Raw genomic sequence first — 21,587 nt, forward strand, 5'->3', positions numbered from 1 at the left:
GTTACTAGGCCCAGACAAATTTTAAAATCAAAAGAGAATTTGCTACCAAGAATGACCGTACAAACACAACAGTGACAAGAGACTGATTGTGAAATCATGGATACTGGGAAAACACTGAAAAAAGGAACATACAATTTATAAACCCAAAGCCAAACAGAGAAAACCCCTGACTCTTTACTATAAAGTCCTAGGAGAAATGCAGATTTTATCTTGTTCCATTTAGAAGTATTAAACAAGCTAATTTTTAGTTTCCTTTTTGCCAGCAAGAGTGGTTCCAAACCAAGCAAAATTCATCTTTCTTGCTGCATCCCAAGACCTGAGGGGTAAGACTAACCAAGCCAGGTCACTATCTGATTTCTCAGTTTGCAGTCCCCTTTCTCATCAGTTAAATAAAATGGGTCATTACATTTGTAAAAGTTACCTTAACCCAGAATTTGTATTAGGCAGCTGAAAAGCCAGCCAGAAGTAGATTAAAAACCTGCAGCACTCCTGTTGCCAAGGTACAGGAGATGAAAAAAAAGAGGAGCTTCTGAGTCGTTGCCATGACTGCAAGGAAAAAGGCTTTACTATGTGAAGAGCTAATAATTTCAAAATGCTCCATCCCTTGAGGATCTGCATGAACCTTGAAGAGAAATTTCACACTAAGCATTCAGAAGCTGTCATTCGCACATCTGTATAACTTGCTTGTGCTAATTCCACTTCCCTTTTATTTTTTTGTCTCTCTAAATTGGATGAACTGTAGCAGTTGCACTAAACTATAGCACTTTGATATATGCTTGTTAACCCTATGTTTCAAAGCAGAAATAATCTGAAATAATGAAAAGCTCATTCCTCACAAATTAATATTGCATTCTACAGCCTTCACCTTATCACACAAACGCCAGAAACCTCCTACTAAGAGGCATGAACTGATGATGGAAATTTCTAAAGCTTCAAACAAAGCCTGCAATTTTTTTAACTTAGATCTCCTTTAAAATGCAAGAGATTTTGTTTTGCTTTGGTCCAATTTATGTACTTTTTTTTTTAACATAGAGCATTTTCACACTTGTAATTGTTTGTTCCAGCAACAATTCTAATGTGTGAGCCCATAAAGAGGTGATTTGGTAAGGTTTAAACTCAGTTCTCCCCATCCCTTTCAATCTGCAATCCTTGTAGCCTACCCATCCCCCAGGAAAGAATTCACCCTAATAAAAGCTTGGCTTTATTTAGGGCTTAGTCAGAGGCAACTGTAATGGAGCAGTTTCAGGAATCACCATCTGTCAAGTGCAAGTATCTGTTTCCTCCACCAAGTCTTGGAAAGAAACTGGACACATAAATGTTTCTAGTGCATTTCAATGCATAATACTGCACTGGAAGGCAATTTAAGCTACCCTGCCTCACTGTGCATGAACAGACTAGAAGCTCACTCCATTTGTTTCAGGACAAGAAAATCCAAAACTCCACAAAGCCCACTGCAAAAGCATGGGGAGAATTTCACTGCGGGAAGCCCATGACATTTCCTGCAGGAGAAACACTTGCTGCAGGCCTGGACATCACCCCCTGCCAGCTCCACTTGCCTGCTAACTGTTCCCCTACGTGTGAGAGGGGTTGAGCCCATGACAGGTTATGGCAGCAACCAGCAGATGCCGATGGTGGTTCAGTTCAGAAAAAGACACAGCAGCTACCACAAGCTGACCATTCTCAATCGGGTCATACAGTAAGCGAATGTGTTCGGGTCAGTTTGCGATCTATGATCAGAAGAGCACAGTTCCAGTGAGAGAGCAGTGGGAGAGATGAAAGCATCAGGGCACTGTGGGGTAAAGCACTTGGCTAGATTCTTACTGATAACAAAAAAGAATCAGAACAAGCAAACTATGCCTCGGGTAACAGACTGCTGACTTGATAGCAAACACTTGCCTATTTTGCTGCCTCAAAGCCTCCAAGTTCGCTTAGAACAAAGAGCAGAATTATTACATTCTCATTACGCAGAAACACACTATAATTTAATTAGCTATTTAGCAAAGATTCTAGCAGATAGCTAAATACCACTTTTCAAAGTAATTTCTTCCACAGTACTGACATTAATGATGCTACCAAAAACTTTTGCAAAGCCTAAGCAAGGTGCCTAGCTTAGGCAAGATGCCAATAAAAAAATTACATACTCCAGTTTTATTTTTCACTTTTTTGCACAAATACAGGGACAATCAATCAGTTTAGCTGAGCACAACTTGAGTTAAACAAGGCATCTAATTTACTCATCTAATTTGTCAATGTTAACTACTAGCTCTCCAGAGGCAGAGTCATCATTCCTAGCCACAGTCATTACTTCTCCTCTAACATATTTATTGCAGTGGTAGGAAAGATGACAGTCCTTTCCCCTGCCTCAAATCTGTCAGTCACACAAAGGCTGAGAAGCTTGTCACAGCGTGATGCAGGGCTGGGCATCAATGAGGATGGGGCCAGCAAGCATGGCATAGCACTGGTAGGTACAATCTAAATGAGGATGCAACTTTTAATTGCTTGAGAAACCTCTAGCAGCTGTAAAACTTCAGAGTATCACAGGTCTCATGGCAGCTCCCTGGCATTTTCTCAGTCTGCAACTCACTGCACATAAATTCCACCTTTCCAGAAGGTGCAACCCATAACCACTTCCACGCCAGACAGCAAAGCTCTGGTAGCTGTCAGCCTCCCAAGGTCACCCCACTCTCATCAGAGAAGCCAAGGTACAAACAAGAAACATGTCAGAGAAAGATGAAGAGCAGCAGCTGTGTAACTCCAAACCGCCCACCTCATCCTCGAGTTTGGGATCACTAAGTGGCAGACACAGCTGGTATGGGATGCCTGCACTGTCAAATGCCAAAAACCAAGTGACAGAACCCAGTAACAATTGTCTCCCTCCCCAGATCCAGCTTGTCAGAGGGGCTGGGGAGGCAGAAAGGTCCAAACGTGCAAAATGCCTTCCCACAGATTACCCAGTGCTAAAGGCTGCCAGGAAACCACGTAGAGACCACCACAGGCAGCAAGCCCCACAGTGCAGGGACAGGTTCACAGGGAGGTGGCTAAGCACCTTTCTCAGCCTCACACTGAACGTCCCAATCAGGCATAGGCAGTGGGGTCATCAGGGACTCCCACTGCCCCTTCACTGCTGCAAAACAGCACCAAGGACAAGTGCACGATAGCAGCATCCAGATAAGGCATCTCCTACTAACATCTCACATGAAAATGTTTCTCCTTTCTCAAGCATGGGTGTGTACTGGTTTTGGCTGGGATAGAGTTACATTTCTTCATAATAGCTAGTATGGGGCTGTGTTGTGGATTTGTGCGGGAAACAGCATCGATAATACAGAGATGTTTTAGCTATTGCTGAGCAGCGCTTACACAGTGCCCAGGCCTCTCCTGCTCTCACACCACCCCCACAGGCCGGGGGTGCACAAGAAGTCGGGAGGGGACACAGCCAGGACAGCTGACGCCAGCTGACCAAAGGCATATTCCATACCGTATGATGTCACGCTCAGTGTATAAAGCTGAGGGAAGGAGGAGGAAGGGGGCGATGCTCAGAGTGATGGTGTTTGTCTTCCCAAGTAACTGTTACACCTGACGGAGCCCTGCTTTCCTGGGGATGGCTGAACACCTGCCTGCCGGTGGGAAGTGGTGAACGAATTCCTTATTTTGCTTTGCTTGCATGCGCAGCTTTTGCTTTACCTACTGAACTGCTTTTATCTCAACCCACGAGTTTTCTCACTCTTAACTCTTCTAATTCTCTCCCCCATCCCACCGTGGGGGAGTGAGCAAGCAGCCGTGTGGTGCATAGTTGCCAGGTGGGGTTCAATGACAACAGGGTGTTATGCCCCCAAAGTTAAAAATATTTAAAATATTAGCTCCTAGTCACTTAAGAACAACCTAGAAGCAACCTGTTTATCAATATGGCTGTGCAGAACCATTCTACTCCCAACCGCAAAGAGTAATAGATCTGTCTGCCATTGTAACATTTTGAGGAAAAAACACATCAAGAAATAACAACATCCTCCCTAACAAACGTTTTTATCCAGCTGTTCTACTGGAAAAGGACAGTTTGTTTTTAGTTTCTGTTGACAAGAGCTTTCAAAGTTGGAAGTTGCAGCTCTTCCTACAATGACTTATTTTGATGAAAAAAAGTTGAAACAAGCCATTTACACCATGCCAAGACCACTGTACTTCATCCCTAAAACTGTATTACTGAGTAAACAGACACTGGTGAAACATCAGCCAGTTATCTGCCAGACAGTGCCATGATGACACTGACAGAAAGTGAGCAAAATGGACATTTAAATCAGAAAGAAAATGAGAGATTTGAGAAGGCTGTGGAACCTTGTCATACCAGGAGGTCAAAGGATTTTTTCAGCAACTCACTTCTTTCCCACTGGAAATGGATAAGAAGTTTAGAGGCTTCTGATCTTCAGAACAGTCCCTCACACAAAAGGAGACATGATTTCAAAGAACAGGGGCTGGATTACACATTTATAGATCACAAGCATATTTAACAGGTCAGAGGGCCTCAAAAGATTAAAACATCAGTGTTTGTAGAACAATGGCTTCTTCATATAGTTATGCCAAGACATCATCATTAAGCAGAGTTTGCCAGGTCCCAAAACCTCTAAAAGCATTTGTGGAGTGCTGGATGGAACTTTGAAATCCACCTCACATTCTTCTTTGTTATGCCAACTTGTCCTTAAACCTTAAGGTATTAAACCTGAGAGAGACAGGCAGATTTACAAAAACTGCCATGCCAATTATGCATTAGTATTCAATTACTGCTATCGGCATGTGTTTAACTACCGCATCATTACCCCAGAGCGGCTACTTGTATGAGGAGAACTCACACAAGAGAGAAGGGAGATAGAACACCAAACCACCTGTTCATCATTTTGACAGGGTCTTCTGGACTGTTAAATTTTTATATATACATATTTCCATGACACAACAAAACCTAAATAGTACAAGCACCAAACAAGAAAGCCTCAAAGCAACCTAGAGGCAAAAGCAGGCATTTTTATTCCCTTCAGAGGTGCAGAGACTAGGAGTCTGCTACTCGGTCTATTCTTTTGCAGGGCTGCTGGTTCCAACAGGCAGTCTAGGTTATTTACACAGCTGCACTCCAGCAATGGGGCATCTGTGATACATGTTATTCCCTGGGAATTAAAAATTATGCCTGTATTTATTGCTCATTGTGAAATCAAAAATGGGATGCCACTGATTTAAAAAAATCCGTAACTAAATCATATAGCCACATTATGCAGCAAGTCCATGGCCAAGGTACAGAATTCAGGGTTTACCAGTTCCTAGTTCTCCACTCCATCCATCGCACCACACTGCTTTTCTACCTTCACATCCAAGTCAATTTGGCTTTTTGCCCAGGGTGAAGCCTCCACCCCGCCTCAGGAGGCCACTCCACCACCTAGAAGGTATAACTGCATCACTATAGTGACTATAGTGACTAATACAGCAGACTACACATGGATGATATAGACAGTTGTCCCCAGCAGCATCCTGATTAAAGCAGCTAAAATAACTTGAGGAGACTAGAAAAAAAAATCACAGTAAATAAAATACAAGAAATCCAGTGACATTCTTTGCCTTTTATCAGTTATTTCTTCATAATGTATTTGTTTGGTGATGCGTAAGACTAGAGCTGAAAGAATAACACTTGTTGGATGCTGCTGAATTTTCTGTACTTGCCAGAACTTCTGGCAAGTAGGATTTTTGTAAATTTGTTTCCAATTAGTGTATACAACAAATGTTGCTTATGCCCAGCTGAACTCAGCTTCCTGGAAAACGTCCCTAATAAATGGCCATCTGATTACCACCCATCAGCAGGAACATACTGTATCTGAATAAGAAGACTGGGAGAAAAACAAATGGCAACAAAGAGCACTAGGCACACCACTACAATGCAAAGAGAGAACAGTAGTGTACCTTTGCTCATTTGCGGCACAAATTCAAAAGGGTGGAAAAAACATCCAGCTTATCTTCCAAAGTCTTTTTATTGCCTTTTCTCAGGTCAATGACTTAAACGACACATCATCTCTCTGGAACCTAAGTGAAGTTTTCTGGTGCTCTGAACAAGTGATTTCAAATACAGAAAATATCTGGATTCTAGCTGTATTTCATACTCTCTTTCTGAATCCTGTCACAAAGTAACTGATGACTTCAATCACGCTGCAGCACTGATTTCCTCCCCTGGATCAATACAAAACATTTCTTGATTAGTTTTTTGGTGCTATGAAGAATCTCATCACTATCAATCTTATTGACTGGCACCTTAAAAGTAGTAGCATATGACGATCCCTAGATTTATTTTTAAACAAAAGTCTCCATGCATACATATGGACTGAAATCCAAACAATCTATACTGTCAGGTAGCTGACAAAAAACAGGGGAAAGAAAGGAGATGGAAGAGCTGTGAAGGGAGAGGGAGTAAGAACCCAAGGGGGTTACTGGAAACAGATACTGGGTAGAGTTCTGAAGCAGTGCAGACTGCTGAGAGCACAACCGCGAGCATATTTTGCTTAAATGCAGCCCATAGGCATCAAAATACAACTGAACACTTCGCAGACGTACAGTCTAGGACAGCAAGTATGTCACTTGCTATTCTCTATTTCTGCAAGAAGACTTCAGCTCAAAGTGTGTATTGAAATCCAAGCCATAAGACTATTTTAAAATGTAATTTGAATGTTGCAAGTCCTACCTCCGGACACAGGTATTAATTTGTCATATTTATATTGCAACTTCATCCTCAAGCTTCCTAAAGCATTTCACAATCACATATTTGCAGTACTGTGCAAATACAACCACTGCTAGGGTGGCTTCCATAATAACCAGAGCACAGGATATCACTCAGCAGTTGAAAAAAAAGGAGCCTGTGGTCAGGTCAAGACATCAACCAGGCAGGCAGTGTTCAGTCTTTAAAAACAGAAGCTAAGCACCATGTAATATGGCTTATAAATCACATACTTACTCCTGCAGTTGCACTGCTTGAGAGAGTAGATGTATGAACTCCCCAAATCACACATATTTTGCCTGAATTCAAACAGCAACGACAGGTTGTCTACCAGCTCTCTCATTCACTCAAGTAGCACAGATTTGTGTGTTGAATCCAGGTGTCCCAAATCTGCTGGTATCTCAGAGCATATCAATACAGTGCTTTTGGCTGAAATTTGTTGTTCCATTTCTTTCTGAAAAGTTGGGGTACTACCCATGCCAAATACGTTGAAAAAAATCACAAAGGCTGAAAAGTGAGGCACCAAAAAGCTTGTGCAACATTAATTTGGGCAAGCGATATGATACAGTCCAGGTCCCTCATGACTGCATTCAGGCACCTTACCCACATTCTATACTTCTGCAGGAAACCCAAATCCTGCCAATAAACCATTTCACTACATAGTTGCAAAGAGCTCCCAGAACTGGTTCAGCTTGTGCACTGAATAAGCCAGGAGAGCTGATAAAAAAAACTCAGCAAGTGATTAATTAAGACTATTACCATGCATATTCACAAGCAGGATCAACTGGAAGCGTTTAGAAAGGCTTGATCTTGGCACTTCCCCATTTTCTGTCTGTCTTTGCAATCTCAATAGATCTCAATTGCTCATCTGTGTATATGTTTGTGATCTATGTGTGTTGCTTGTTTGTAAGATGTTTGCTCTGTCTGCACCCAGCTACCTCATGTGCCTAACCTCGGTGTGATTCAGGAAACCCAAAGTTAGAAGCACAGACTCCTTATATAGTAAAGGGAGAAAAACAAGTGCCTCCCGGAAGAACTGATTTAATAGACCTAGGATGATGACCTGAAGTGGCTGTTGTGAAAAATTCCTTAAAGCTGCAAGTTTTTCCTTCTTATTCTAAAAATACATCTTTTTCCTCTCCGCAGTGCCAAAGGTTTGCTTAATTCACATATTTAATCAACACAAAGAAATGAAAGAAACAGATGGCTAGAGGCCAGTGATCAAGCAGGTCTAGTCGTGCAAAACAGTGCACACTTCCCATGTGTACATGAGGAAACAGTGCGTGTGAGAGGGAGACCAACAGCAATTCATCTGGAAACACAATGCATATCATACAGGAAGTTTATAATGGGCAACTGAGACTGTGTCCTCAGGACTGAGTGACACTGGTCACACACACGGCCAAAAAACCCACGCCGGTAAGAATAGCTGCAGTCAGCCTGCATTAGCCAGGAGCCAGTTTGAGAACATATGGCAAAACAAATGATTCAGTGCAATCTGCTCATTCTGCTGCTTCCCCCAAATATTGCTGTACTAACATCCTCTGCTTTTTGCCTTATTACACAGTGTTACTATTTAAGAGCATGGAAAACACCTGTAGGGATGACAGGGACCTAAAGAATTACTAGCATGCTAGGCTGCTGTGGAGATTCTCATACTGTTCCCATAGATTAGCTTGAAATGATTACACTTTGCTTACTCCTTATTCGTGCAAGGGAAAGGAAGTGAAGGGAAAGCTAGCAGGCTTGCCCTGTTTTCTCCTTATTCTTTCTCTCAGGCAAAAGAGGATGCATTCTCCCAGTGCATCTCTGGCTTTCACACCAGGCACCCCAGACCTCAGCCAGCACCACTATCCTTAAATACTGTGAGGGTCACAAGCAAAAGTTCTACCATTTCAACCCTTATTCATATCCTTCAACTTCCTAAACATCTACCTTCAGGCCTATAATCTCCCGAGATAAAAATCCCAGTAAACAACGGAAGGTCTGGGCTTTCTGCATTGAAAACTTCTTTCCTTTTATAGATGTTGGTGTACAAATAAATAAGCAAGCACACTACCAAGCAGTGACGTCAGACACCAGTGTTGCCACAACTCATCTGTCTCTCCTAAGTCTTGCCATGTTTATTATTTTAAGTGTGACAGATTTCCCCCAGAATCAGACTGTACTGACTATAAAAAAACTCTTGTCTGTTGTTTTTCGAATGTTTACCTCTTAATGGCAAAGGTACGATGTTTGAAAACTTGAACCTTAAAAACTGAGACAGCAGGAAGTAAAAAACATATCCTAGGGTTTTCATTTAGGTTTGTTGTGCAAAGCTCAGGATTTAGAAGCAAATTAACCATTTCTGGGGATCTTAACTTCACGTACTCAGGCTGACATACTGCTCTCAGTTTCACTGAGGTTCTTTTCCTGGTTCTGCCAGTAACCTGCTGTGTAACCTTGGGTTATTCTTTCTTCTCTTTGCTCTTTTTTTCTCTCTCTATCTTCCTTGTAATTGTTTCAGTCAGTATAATCCTGACCCTTTGAAGCTTTAAACATGTACCTGGACACATTGTTAAGTAGTCCACTAAAATGTATGGGACTACTCACAGAAAATATTTATACATATACTAGTATAAAATATAAAATCATATATATACATTTTACAATGGAGTTTTGTGTATGTCTTAAAACACACCAAAACAACTGAAAGGTGATTATTTATCTGTACGTATTACAACTACACACAATTCCTTTCTTTGGACAACCTTTCTTTGGTTTCCATTGGCAGCTCCTATTCTGTTTGTTATCTAGAGACATTTGTCTTATGGGGTACACAGTACCATATCACAGTGCAGCTCCAAGTTGAGGTCTCCTTTATTAGTGTGAAGTCGCACATAGCCCTTCTTCTTCACATATTTGTATCTCACAATATCTTCTTCAATAGCAGCTGTATCAAAGCGAAAGACAATAATTAGTTCTCTGGAAGCTTACTCATTGATCTTTAGAAATCATCAGAAAACAAACTGCTAGATTCTGCTGTTTGACCTCTTCCCCTGGGGTGCTGGGTCTTCAAGGATTGTACTCTGCAATTTGTCTACGATAACCTCACATTAATCTCTGTGCAAAACACTTTCCATTATAGAAAGCCAACAACTGCGAGAGCCAACAATATCATCTATATTTTTAAGTCACAGAAACATTCAATATTACAAACTGTAATTTTCAAGTAATGTCGACCAACTGTAAATGTTACTTTGAAACCAAATGGTTTCTTGTCAAACTTGGAAGCCAAGCAGGTAGTCATCAGTCAACCACAAATTGCTGGCCTATGAGGACCTACCCAGTTCTGAAAACAAATTAAGCTGGTACTGGAAACATTACTGGAAAGTCAAACCAAAAGATCAATCTAGGATGTTTCCACTTCCGTTTTGTCAAAATGTCCAGTTAGTAAGATATTTTCAACACTCAAAGAGTCACCTGCAAATCACTGTAATACACCAAGCAAAGGAACTGAACTTGGTTAATGTAGTTTTAGCAATGTATTCAATCTTTGCCTAACATACTTCTAAATTTTAGTGCCAAAAGCCAGACTTTTCAACTGGGAATACTAATCGCCCAGCTATTTAATCAATATTCACATTAAATAAATTCTATACATTTGTGTTTAGGTTGGAGAACAAAAGGAAAATTTGATTGTACTAAAATGCATTTTTATCTAACCTTGAAAAGCAGTAAACCAAAAGTTATCAACTTAAAATTTGCTGTTATCCTAACCAACAGGTTAGACCAAAAAGGTGGGCAAGATTTTGTATGCTATTTAAGAAGAGATTACACTTCATTCCTAACTTACATAAGTGGATATCCCATTTTGTGTCCCTGAGCACAGAAAACAACTCATCAATTTCAGTTCCACATAAGTTACTGCCATTCAAAGCTGAACTTAATTCATTATTTCTCCATTATTCTCAGCATGAGCTCACTGGAAAGTAAGGATATTATCTGCTCAGGGAATACATTTCCATGGCATCAGTACTGACCAATTAATTACCACTGCATTCCTTCAGTCCTCATAAATGTATGTGTGCTAGGGAGCACACTTTAAAACTAGAAAGTAAATAAACAGCTTGTAGGTAGGTAGCTCTCGTACCTGCTTCGTGGGTAGTTTCAGGCACCATTGCAGTGGAGGTGAAAGAAGCACTTACTGCTCCAGTGGAATAGTGAGCCTGTTCGCAGAGGAAAAAGCAAAATACGTTAGATCTTAGAATTTATCTACTAAAGTTACGATACAAGCACTAGAAGCACAAAAACGTCATCCTTCTGAAGGTAGATTTTCTGCTCTAGCTCCTATAGAAAGGAAAAAACAAACAAACACATGATGCAGTGATAATTCTCCATCTGTAACCCATAACATTTGCTCCATTGAAATTCTAGTTAAGGCTGCCCATGCACTAAGCTGAAGGGGCTTATTGCTTCCACTATGGTTTAATATGTCATTATGCAAACATTCTATTATGAGAATTTCTTTGTATGTCCACAGGTGGAGGTATGAAGGATGTATGGCTGGCAAGACATCTGTAAAATTCCCCAACGTTGCTGAGTAAGTAAGTGGAAGGAAAATCCACAGTGAACCACAGAGATACTGTGGGGGAAAGCAAACCACCACCCCTCCCCACACATGGCCCTTCTGTGTGTAGAGGCACTGTCCCATGGTTCCCAATATCTATTTTGAGCTGTGTAATTCTCCTGCAGAAAGGAAATGTGAACATCACACATGGATTTTGTTGTAAATGACAAAGTGGCTCTGGGGCAATGCATGTAAAGAATACAGGTCAGGCCAACGCTCCACCCATAAGGTTACTATGCAAGTTTACAGTTATGCCCATCCACACCATTAGCTGACAAGCTGACTTTCCAACATGTGCAGAGGTCATTGTTGTCTCTCACCTCTCTTTTTTCTTCCTACATCTCTTGTTTTATTATAACACTATGATGCCTTGAAAAAGGGGCAAATGTGATCCTACTCCTTGGTCGCATACACTCCCTACTCTGCCACTAAGCCTCCTCATTAAAAGCTGTATGCTGCGTTGCTATTCGTTTTCATGTAAGTGCAAACAAAGCACGAAGACACATACACCCCAGAATTATTAAAGAGAAGAATGCTCTCTCTTTCCCATTTCAAACAGCCTTTGATGTAGGAAATCTAGATGCAGATGAATTGTTTCTCTTGACAACCATGAACACACAGTAACATGCACCTGGAAGAACATCCTTTAAAATATTCCACTAAAAATCCTGCATTCCAGTGGAAAAAAATAATGGAGAGGCAGCTGTGGATGCTATATATATTTGCCCCCACCAGAAATTATTCACTTGCACTGCCCTTAAGGTGTGCTTTCTCTGCCAATAACTGCAGGAAGCAGAGATAAACAAATTCAAAGCGAGTGATTATAACCTGGGGAAAAAAGGTTCTGCCAATATATACATCATAACCACATCATAAAGATTCTTCCTTCTTATTGTCTCCATTTCTAAAATGTTTAGGTTCATTTACAATGATTTAACAAAGAGAAACTCACTGACACATACAATGTATTTCTAAAGAATCCCAATATGATACTCATATTCTCATTTATGACAAATTTCCATGTAACAGAAGAAGCAGTATCTGTTTATACTGCAATATGGCCTCCAAGATGGTAAACATCTATTACCATTCTTGAAGAAGTCAGTGCCAAACTACAAATTAAGTCAACTTACTGCATTCAGCTTATCCACTTTCTTCTTTTCAGGAGCCTTCATAGTAGCTGCTAGAATATCATCGCCTTTGAATTCCTTATAAAGCTCCAGTAAAGTCTCTCGGGTCTCCGTATTTGTATTTTTCAAATAGTAAGACGGGTCTAATTTTGCTTTTTCTTCATCTAGGTAAAACAAAGTTAAAACCTTCAGAATTAAAAGAATTTTATTTTGTTCTTCAGTTTATTACATATCTAGTTACACAAAAATCTTCCAGATATTATTTCTACTTTTTTCCACTAAAAAGGTCTAGTAACTATATTTATTCCTGTAGAGACAGTAACAAATAGCAATGCATAACACTAATAACAGTATAACTTGAAATATAGCACAATAAATGCTGATATGATGAAGTATAACAAAAGAAAAAAATAACTTCAAGTCAGCTACTGTAAAAATTTCTTTGAAACAACTAGAAATTATCTAAGTTCATGCAAATCTTGTAAAATATTTATAGAACAATAAAGACAAAATCATGTTGGGTACAATATAAACTGCTGTCCCTTGTCTCCTGACTGAATGGCCAGGCCTATGATGCAAAAATCCCAATATCAGATCTTTAGTGTGATACCAAAGGGAGGAAGCTGGTGGACTGAATTGTTTAATTTGGACTGGACAGGTTAATTTTTTTTACATTTGATTCATTTAATTTCTTTATTTTTAAAAGTTTCACTTGTTCTCTGTCTCGGTATGTCTGCTACTTGCTGGATATTAATTATTCCACATCTGATATAATACCCACTTATTTTTAGTGGGTAAATAGAAAGAGATGCTGGCTTGCAGAACTGGGGGTGGGGGGGGTGGGGGGTGGAGAAGCATAAGACAACCCAGAAAAACACACCATACTTAGAATCAGCAACTAAACCTCATTCAAACCAGTTCTAAAAGAAACCATAAGGGCAAAGGGCAGATGTTTTTTCCTTTAGCAATTTAATATTAGCAGATACTACTAAGCATTTAGCTATCACAAAAATCACAGAAGAACTGAGAAGCAAATTTCTTAGATATCTAGAAAAAAAAAGGCATTTCATTTTTTATTATTAAAATAATTTGGAGACTATTTTAGAAAAATCTGTATCAGTCTTTAACTTGGAAGATGTCTACTGTTACCCAGACAGAAGGATGGGCAATCCATTAGCGGTAGACATGAAAGACAGCCTAGCAGACAGGTATGAAAAGATGTAGGTTTTTCCTTGTCTTGGTTCTGGCACAAAGCTAATGGACCTTCTGGTAAATTATTTTCCCTCCTCTTCTCACCTCTCTCTCATCTACCTACTCTCAAAGGATATGTAAAGCTTTCTGTGTTTGCACAGCACTCAACAGAGACAGTTAATGATTTCTCAAAGAATCATGTCTTTGTTTCAAAATTTGTCAACACCTTTTGATGTGAAAGGGACAGTTTCAACAAGTTATTCGTGTTTCCAAGAAGATTTCAAAGCCACCACTAGCCACTGAGGGATGTCCTTCCAGAAAACTGTCAATTCCGTAACATCGTATTTAGAATTTGCATGTTTGGTTTTCTCAGCCTACCTTCAATTCATCCTTACCTGGATCAATTACTTTGATATTGTTCTTAACATGAAAGAAGTTTGAGACATTGAACTTATCCAGGTTTGTTGGATCCTAAAAATAATAATTAAAAACCCAAGTATCAGAGAGCTTGGTAGGCACCCATTCCACGCAAGAGACGCTACCATAATAAATGAATAGGGAGAGACAGAATAACTTCCATATTCCTCAAACCACAGAAAGATGAAAAAAATATAAAGCAATCAATCCCAACCGAAATCAGCAATGAATCTGTTCACAGTAGGCTCCTTAGGGATCTGGAATTTAGTCCCAAACATAATATTACATATATTTAGCCTACAGAAGTTACTAACAATTAAGCTGAGTCTACCCTATCCTAGTGACGAGAAAGAACGAGGAGCTGCAATCCCGATTCTTTCCTTCGTTCTGTGGTTTGGTCTAAGACCTATGCAAATCCACATTTGCTATCTCCTCCTTACAGTGTGCCTGATTTGCACGTGCTCTGTGAACTTTTGCAATGCATTTCAAAACACAAGTAAACCTCAGAGCAAGTCTTTGCAGTCAGAACGGTTTTGATTTTTTTTTTCACTAGTGAAATCTGTGCTTACAGAATTACATTTAAAAAGAAAACCTAATAATTAAAAAAAAGCAACAAAAAGTGGTGTTAATGAAAACTCTATTTGGTGACCAGTCAAGGAAAACAGCAAAACCACACAGTCCATTAACATTAACTAGAGAGAGTCTTTATACTATCTCTAGGCAACTTTCTGCGTAACTTTGACCTTCTGTTAGAGAGTGAGACAAGGAATGCCTACTGGTGATCTAGGTTACATTATACTATTATTAAACAGTCCTTAATCCTGTTGTTACGATGACCTCAAGGTTTTCTCCTCAAGCTCCTCTGCAGCCCAGAAAGGTCAAAACATCAGCCTAGGACACCCAGTCACTACTGGAAATTCCATCCTACAGAAAACAATTCAAAATCTAAAATACCAAAGTACCTTAATAATACACAATAGCTTCAAGTTCAGGTTAAAAATAATGCAATATATTATGCAAAGAACTATGACACTGACATGAATAGTATTATCCCAAGTAAATTTAACGAAGCTTCCCAGACAGCCGCTGTTGGTAAGAAGTTCCAACAATTCTCTTTCTGCTAAAAGTAACGGTTAATACAAGCAGAGCTGGTAGCTCTGTCATTTATTAAATGATCTAATTATGCATTTTATTCATCCCTGAAATGGTACGCTTCCACCAGAGAGTGCATTTTTAGTTTTACTGCTGTAGTAAAACCAAAACACATTTATGAAATCAAGCTGTGTGATTTTGCACCTAATGATGACCTCTTGGCTTTCTGCTGTCCCCTTTCCCAATCACTGTACAATCATTTCCTATTGTTTCCTGCCCACTATACCCCTCCGAGCTTCATCAAGACATAGACTGCCAAAAAAATAAAAGGTATTTTAACTTTAATATCTTGCATTAGAAACAGATAATCTTTAAATAAAAATACCAAGGAATAGGAAATTTGGACCTGTTTTTTAACCATTTTGTATCCTCTTGACACATCATGACTATTAAAAAACCCCTCATATTTGATATTTTCCTGAGAGCTGAGCTCTGAAAACTATCTCAAGTTTTATTCCATTTGGGTTTTTCCTATTATTTTCCAGTTTCACCTACTTAGGGAAAGAGCTTCAATTCATTAATTTTAAGCACCATACACATAACTCCCCCAAAAAAGCAGGTTAAACCCAGCGCAGTTTTAGACTGTGTGATTTCTTTGAGGCCTGATTATTCCTTTACCATTTGGTCAGTCATGCCACATCCCTAATTATCTTCAGGACTGTTACCTTCATATGCGTCCCATGTCCCAGCACATCACTCCTTTACCAGCCACTCTACATGTGCACTGGTGCAGGATTTGCCCTCAAAGAGCCCTCACCCACAACCGAGAGGAAATCTGCTCTGACCTTCTGTTACACAAAGAGCAAACAAGGAATAGCTGAGGAGTGAAATATCAATTAACAGTGTGCAGCTCAGCTAACTCCAACTTAGCTCATTAGTTATGCTTCCTGCCACAAATGCCAACGGTGTTTAACAGCTTGTCAGGAACCATGTCTTGTCTATGGCTGATTAGGTTATACAGAAACAATAAAATTGACATACGGAAGCACATAACAGTATGAGCCTTTTTTTTTCCTTTAATGGCAGCAAACCTGTTTGCATTCTAACCAGACAAATTTTTTTTGGTCTATTTATTTCTCCCAGGAACTTTCCCCTCCATTTCTGTGGTGCAAAGCAGATGCATTTGTTAGCATGCCCCTACCAGGGAAGGCTCTCAGCAGGCTGCCTGCGCCTATTACCACTGGCACAGCAGGACTGGCAGCGTTTATTACAATTCTTCCAGCAAAGAGGAACAGACCGCCTCTGCTTTACCTGCAAGCACTGCTGTTGAGCACAGCCACACTCCTCACCAACTACCCTCCCCTGCCGGCACACAGCCCAGCAAAAGCTTCTAAGAGTTTCCAGAGCTGGAGTAATTCCTGCTGTATCTTCACAAATCTGAGAGCTGTGGTTTCTGCTTTGTGAACAGACACAGTGGAGGATGAAGAATTGACAGGGGGCTAAAGGGGAAATTGTTCTTAGCTCCTCTGAACACTCCCTACCAAACAGGATGTGAAAACAAGGCATTGCAGCATTCTTACTTTGCTCTCCTCAGGACCCTCTCACACTATTGTGATGAGAAGAAGTCTACCAGTCTGTCAGAGCCCACCACCGTGTCCAGCAAAGCACTACCTGATCCAGTCCCTCTCTGTGCATCTCAGGCTGGGGCAGGCACCTGTTTCAGCCTGGCCACCCTTATGAGGGAATCCAGATTATACTTAAATATTTATGTGTTTGCTATTAAGTTCCACATCATTGCACAAAGAATAAATTGCAAAATACATGATTGAAACCCACACAGAGTTTACAGTAACACTAATTAATAATAATTTCTACCAGATTGTTGACGAAAATTTGTCACAAAGATTAAATGGTGGACAGCAGACCTTGAGATCTAACAGTGAATTACACTCCCCAAAAAATTTACTTGGAAGGTAACTTCCGATTAGTTTAAACACTTAGACTGCAAACTAACTGAAAACCTGTGAAGCACAGGACTGAAAGAATCACCTAGTTCTGAATCATAGTCTAATGCAATCTTACTACGTCAAAACTCTTTCAAAGCTGTACTGAATCCTACCTTTAAAACAACTGCAAAGTGAAATGATGAACAGCAACATACCAGAATGGGAAGCAGAAAAGGGAGGTAAGAACACTGCAAATAAGCTTCCACAACACCAGACTTTCTATTATAGATACCCTGTTCCCACAGATCTCTAAATGCTTTACATCATACCTTACCCATTAAGTATAACTAATAAATCTGGAAGTACTTGAGCTGCCTGTCAGCTGGCTGCACATTCATGACACTTGCAAGGGATGCTAAGTTTGGTTGAGTTGATCATCATTCAAGGTAAAGAGAATACAAGTGGGTTTAGAGTTATGAGAAACACAGACAAAATACAACAGCAATATTCCATTTAGAAGAGAGATGAACCAGTAAAATTGAGAGAAAAATTATCTGAAATAATGATAAACTGTAAGAGGAAAGAAACTTGGAAAAAAGTAACACCTGAACTATAGAAGATGGAAAGCTTGACTCGAGTTTGTGGTAAGATCACACAGTTAAGAAAAGGAAATTTCAACTTGAGAGTAAAAAGCTACAGTCTACAAAAATCCAGTTATACTAAGACTGCTGGTGTCTAGGAAGGGTTTCATACAGAATAAAGTCATGTGTATTTCTGTTGTTATCAGCAAGATATTAAACCAGAACCTATGACATCTTTTGCCTGAATAACTACATTCCAGTTTTAGTAATGTACCTTGCACACCATGATATGGTATTATTCTTTACCTCCTGCCCGAGGGGCTGGATAATATTGCCATATGTCGATGAAAAACTGCCATGCTCTACCCCAGGACATTTGCATTTCAACAGGGAAAAAAACAATTTCTGTATATGTAAGTGCAGGAAGCACTGTAGATGCTTTTACAAAGAGAAGCACATCATAGATCTAAGACAGTGTTATTAACAAATAAAGTTGTGGTGTTTTTTTTTAACATCAGATTAAAAATAATTTGTCCTTTTTAACAAGTGAACTTAATAGCAATAGGACACAAATAACTATCCCTAAAATCAAAGTGACCAGCTGAGATGGTGCTCACCAGAAAAAAATAACAGGGATGGATTATGATTAGTGTTTGAATAATGTGTAGCACTGAGAGCAGAACAAAGAATTTTATGCAACTCTCTTCTGGAAAGAGCAAATATTTTTGGGTTTGTTTTTAATTATATACATTAGAGGAGAGAGGTCAAGTTTGAGGTCAACTCCCATTATGGTTAAAGAACACCCCTAGCAGCTGTATGATTGCCCTTTATGTATCAATACAGAAAAATGTGATCATACAAATAATCTGCAAACATGCATTATTCAGATTTTCCATTTATCTTGTTTTATTTCACTAACAAACACAGGTACCTCATCTGCTTCCTAGGACATTCAGAGTCAGCCTCTGGAAACGCTATTTTCTATTGATAAACACAGCTATTACAGACAGTCCTATTCAGCTGTTATTTGCAAAGCGAAGAATGTTTTTCATAGCAACTTCCTTTATATCTACCTTTTTGCCAAACAGCAGGGTTGGTGTTACTAACTCACTCTCCATTCTAGCTCTCTCAGTTACCACAGTACTCAATTTACACAGGGGAATGGGAAAACAATGAAGTGATAAATTTCAACACAGAATTGAAAAGTTTTTAAGAGAAGCAGGATTCGGGATAGAGGTCTAGATCGACAAATTGAAACACAACAGATTGCAGTTATGAACTCTGGCTAAGAAACAAAGCCACAGGTGGTAGAGCTTGGCAGTGTGAAGCCACTACACTGCCTGCAGTGCTGTCAACAAGAGAGCTTGTAGAGGAGACTTTGGTCTGACTTTCTACAATTTACATGAAGAAAATACTATGAGAAAATAACGAGATTCCTATACCACATATACACGAGCAATTTTAATACCAGGCTAGTCATACCACTTCAGGTTGCATTCTGCCCTCAACAAAACAAGTCAGGGTAGGGCAGCATTTGAATAGGACAAATCAAGGCATACTTGCGAGCTTGCAGTGGGTGTTATGCAATGCATTAAATGGCTCTTACTTCTCATTCAATATCCCGAAGCCATTTTAGCTTGTTTGTTGAAAATCCTTTCTTGAAAAAAAAATCTTTACAAACTAATTGAGTGAAGGGTCAAACTTCAGCTGGCAAACAGCATTCAGATGGTCAAGATCTATTCCAGTCCAGTCCTAAGATGGGGGTATCTCTGCTGTTTCTAAACTTGAGAAGAGTATATCACAAGACTGTACACTAGAGAAGTTAGGAACAATCCATAATGAGTTGTTTACTTAAGGGGAACAAATCTATTCATGCATTATGAATGTCATCCTAAATGGACGTGAGAGGTAAAGGCAGCGTATGGCTGTGACCTCCACGTAGCTGCCAGGATGACTGCACCAGTGACAACTATCATAATCTATTTAGTTTCTTTTAACAGACATATTCCTCCAAGCAAGATAGAAACCCAACATGTCAAGAACAGAATGAAAATGAAAAATATTCATAAAAATCCACATCGGCAGCATCTACATTGCTAGCTATTGCATTTTGAGATTTAGGGGACTATAGCATCTGTTTGCTTTTATGAAAAATCAAAGCTAGGCAGGCATATAACAGGAACCCACTCTTGATACATATATTCAATTCCAAACCTACAAAACATAACAAAATAATTTTAAATGACTGCACATTTCAATTATTTGGTCAAAATTATTTGGTTTTCTATACTGATGCACAGAAACATTTTTAGTCACTCATGTTGTTCTTTTTCACCATTCCAAATCCATTAGCAACCATGCAGCTATGTTCAAATAACATTCTGTTGGGAGCTTTCAATCTGAAAAAACTATGTTTTTTCCTTCCACTGGATTAAAAACATTTTACTTTGTTGCATTAGCTTGAACAGCCAAAAGCCCAATAGAATAGAGGAAAAATAATTATAAACATGCTGTTCAGCACTGGGGAGCAGGGAGGAAGGGATATATTTAATTTAAATGTAGACAAAAATAAAAAATATTTTTCTATTTGAATTAGACTGTATTAGTCTTGGTTAGTGGCAATTAACTGTTATGAGATGCACAGTAACTCATGAATCCAATAATAAAGATCCTTGCATCTTTCCTCCTCTAATTTGAAATCATGCAAGCTTAAAAATGCCTACTTTTAAACAAAAGTTACATTTTTTTATACTAGACTTCACCTGTAAATAACTTCTTTACACTCTGACATTTACAATGCTGTTTTAATTCAGGTTTTTATTCTGCTAAAATTAGTAAAAGACCAACATTACTATCTAGTCAGAAGAAAACCATTCTAAGCAAGCATTTGAAAGAAAATGCTCTGGTTTGCTGCTTATTTTACTCTACATTTAGAGAAACTTTCTATAAAAATGCTTTTGTGAAGCTCTGAGTCTTTTAGGCATCTTCAAAAGAGCAAGATGGACAATCAGCTTCAGTCTTCATGTAACATCTTCAAATTTTTACATGGCATCTTTTTTTCCCCCCTTTCTTGCTCTCTCCATTTACAAAGTTGAACAATCTGCCTATCTACAAGGGACACAATCACTGTAGATTTGTCAAGCTCTAAGTTATATGGCATCTTTGTGGCTCATCTGGATAACACAGGAAATACAGCTGTTTCCCCTCTACCCATCTCCAAGATACATATACAGACAATGTTTCCCTGTTCAATTATTCTAGATTCCTGCTGTAACAGTGCACATAGCAACATTTCATCCTCTGCAAAAAAGCTGTATAGAAAGACATGTAACAGAGAGAAAAGTTTACCTGCAGTGTCACAATGTCTTGCCGAGTGAAGGGCTCATCTGTCAAAAGATCCTTGTAGCTCTTTGGTTTTATGTTCAGCTGCTCAACTGCCTAACAGCCAGGCAAAAGACAGATATTAAAAGTTGGAGTCTAATGTGTAAATATTATAAGTAAATAAGTGATACCAATAAAACCTTAAGTACGAATGATAAAGAAAACAATCTCACTCTCCACTCTCAACTGGCAGCTGCAGTACTTTCATTGTGCACTTGAAGAGATGGGAAGTTTTTGATTTCATCCTTACAAAACTTGAAGTTTTGTGTGTTTGGTTTTTGTTTTGTTTTTTTAAAGAACCTTGCAGTCTCCATTCCACAGTTATGCGTATCATTTTAACCAAATTCATCATAAAAGTACTGCCAAAAAAATTTTAAAAAATCGTGCTTGCTGTTTTCTAATTTAAGTATTTTACAGATGTGTAAGACAGGCAGCTTTAACAATGGGTATGTATCTCCCCCACTGTCAGCACCCCTCAGAGAGACACATGTGTTCCAGGCCAGC

At 39.3% G+C, this 21,587-nt stretch overlaps 1 protein-coding gene across 1 annotated transcript in view; it reads right to left on the minus strand.

The window, feature by feature from the left end:
• Positions 1-21,587, minus strand: part of PPIL2 (peptidylprolyl isomerase like 2) — a 72,220-nt gene that overhangs the window by 30,739 nt on the left and 19,894 nt on the right. Inside the window, exons 8-12 of the mRNA XM_056343069.1 lie at positions 21,051-21,140; positions 14,062-14,137; positions 12,479-12,639; positions 10,869-10,944; positions 9,562-9,668 (exon numbers count right to left, since the gene is read on the minus strand). Coding sequence (XP_056199044.1) covers positions 9,562-9,668; positions 10,869-10,944; positions 12,479-12,639; positions 14,062-14,137; positions 21,051-21,140 — 510 coding nt within the window. The remainder of the gene's footprint in view (positions 1-9,561; positions 9,669-10,868; positions 10,945-12,478; positions 12,640-14,061; positions 14,138-21,050; positions 21,141-21,587) is intronic.

Source organism: Falco biarmicus, chromosome 1, assembly GCF_023638135.1.
Source record: "Falco biarmicus isolate bFalBia1 chromosome 1, bFalBia1.pri, whole genome shotgun sequence".
Lineage (NCBI taxonomy): Eukaryota > Metazoa > Chordata > Aves > Falconiformes > Falconidae > Falco > Falco biarmicus.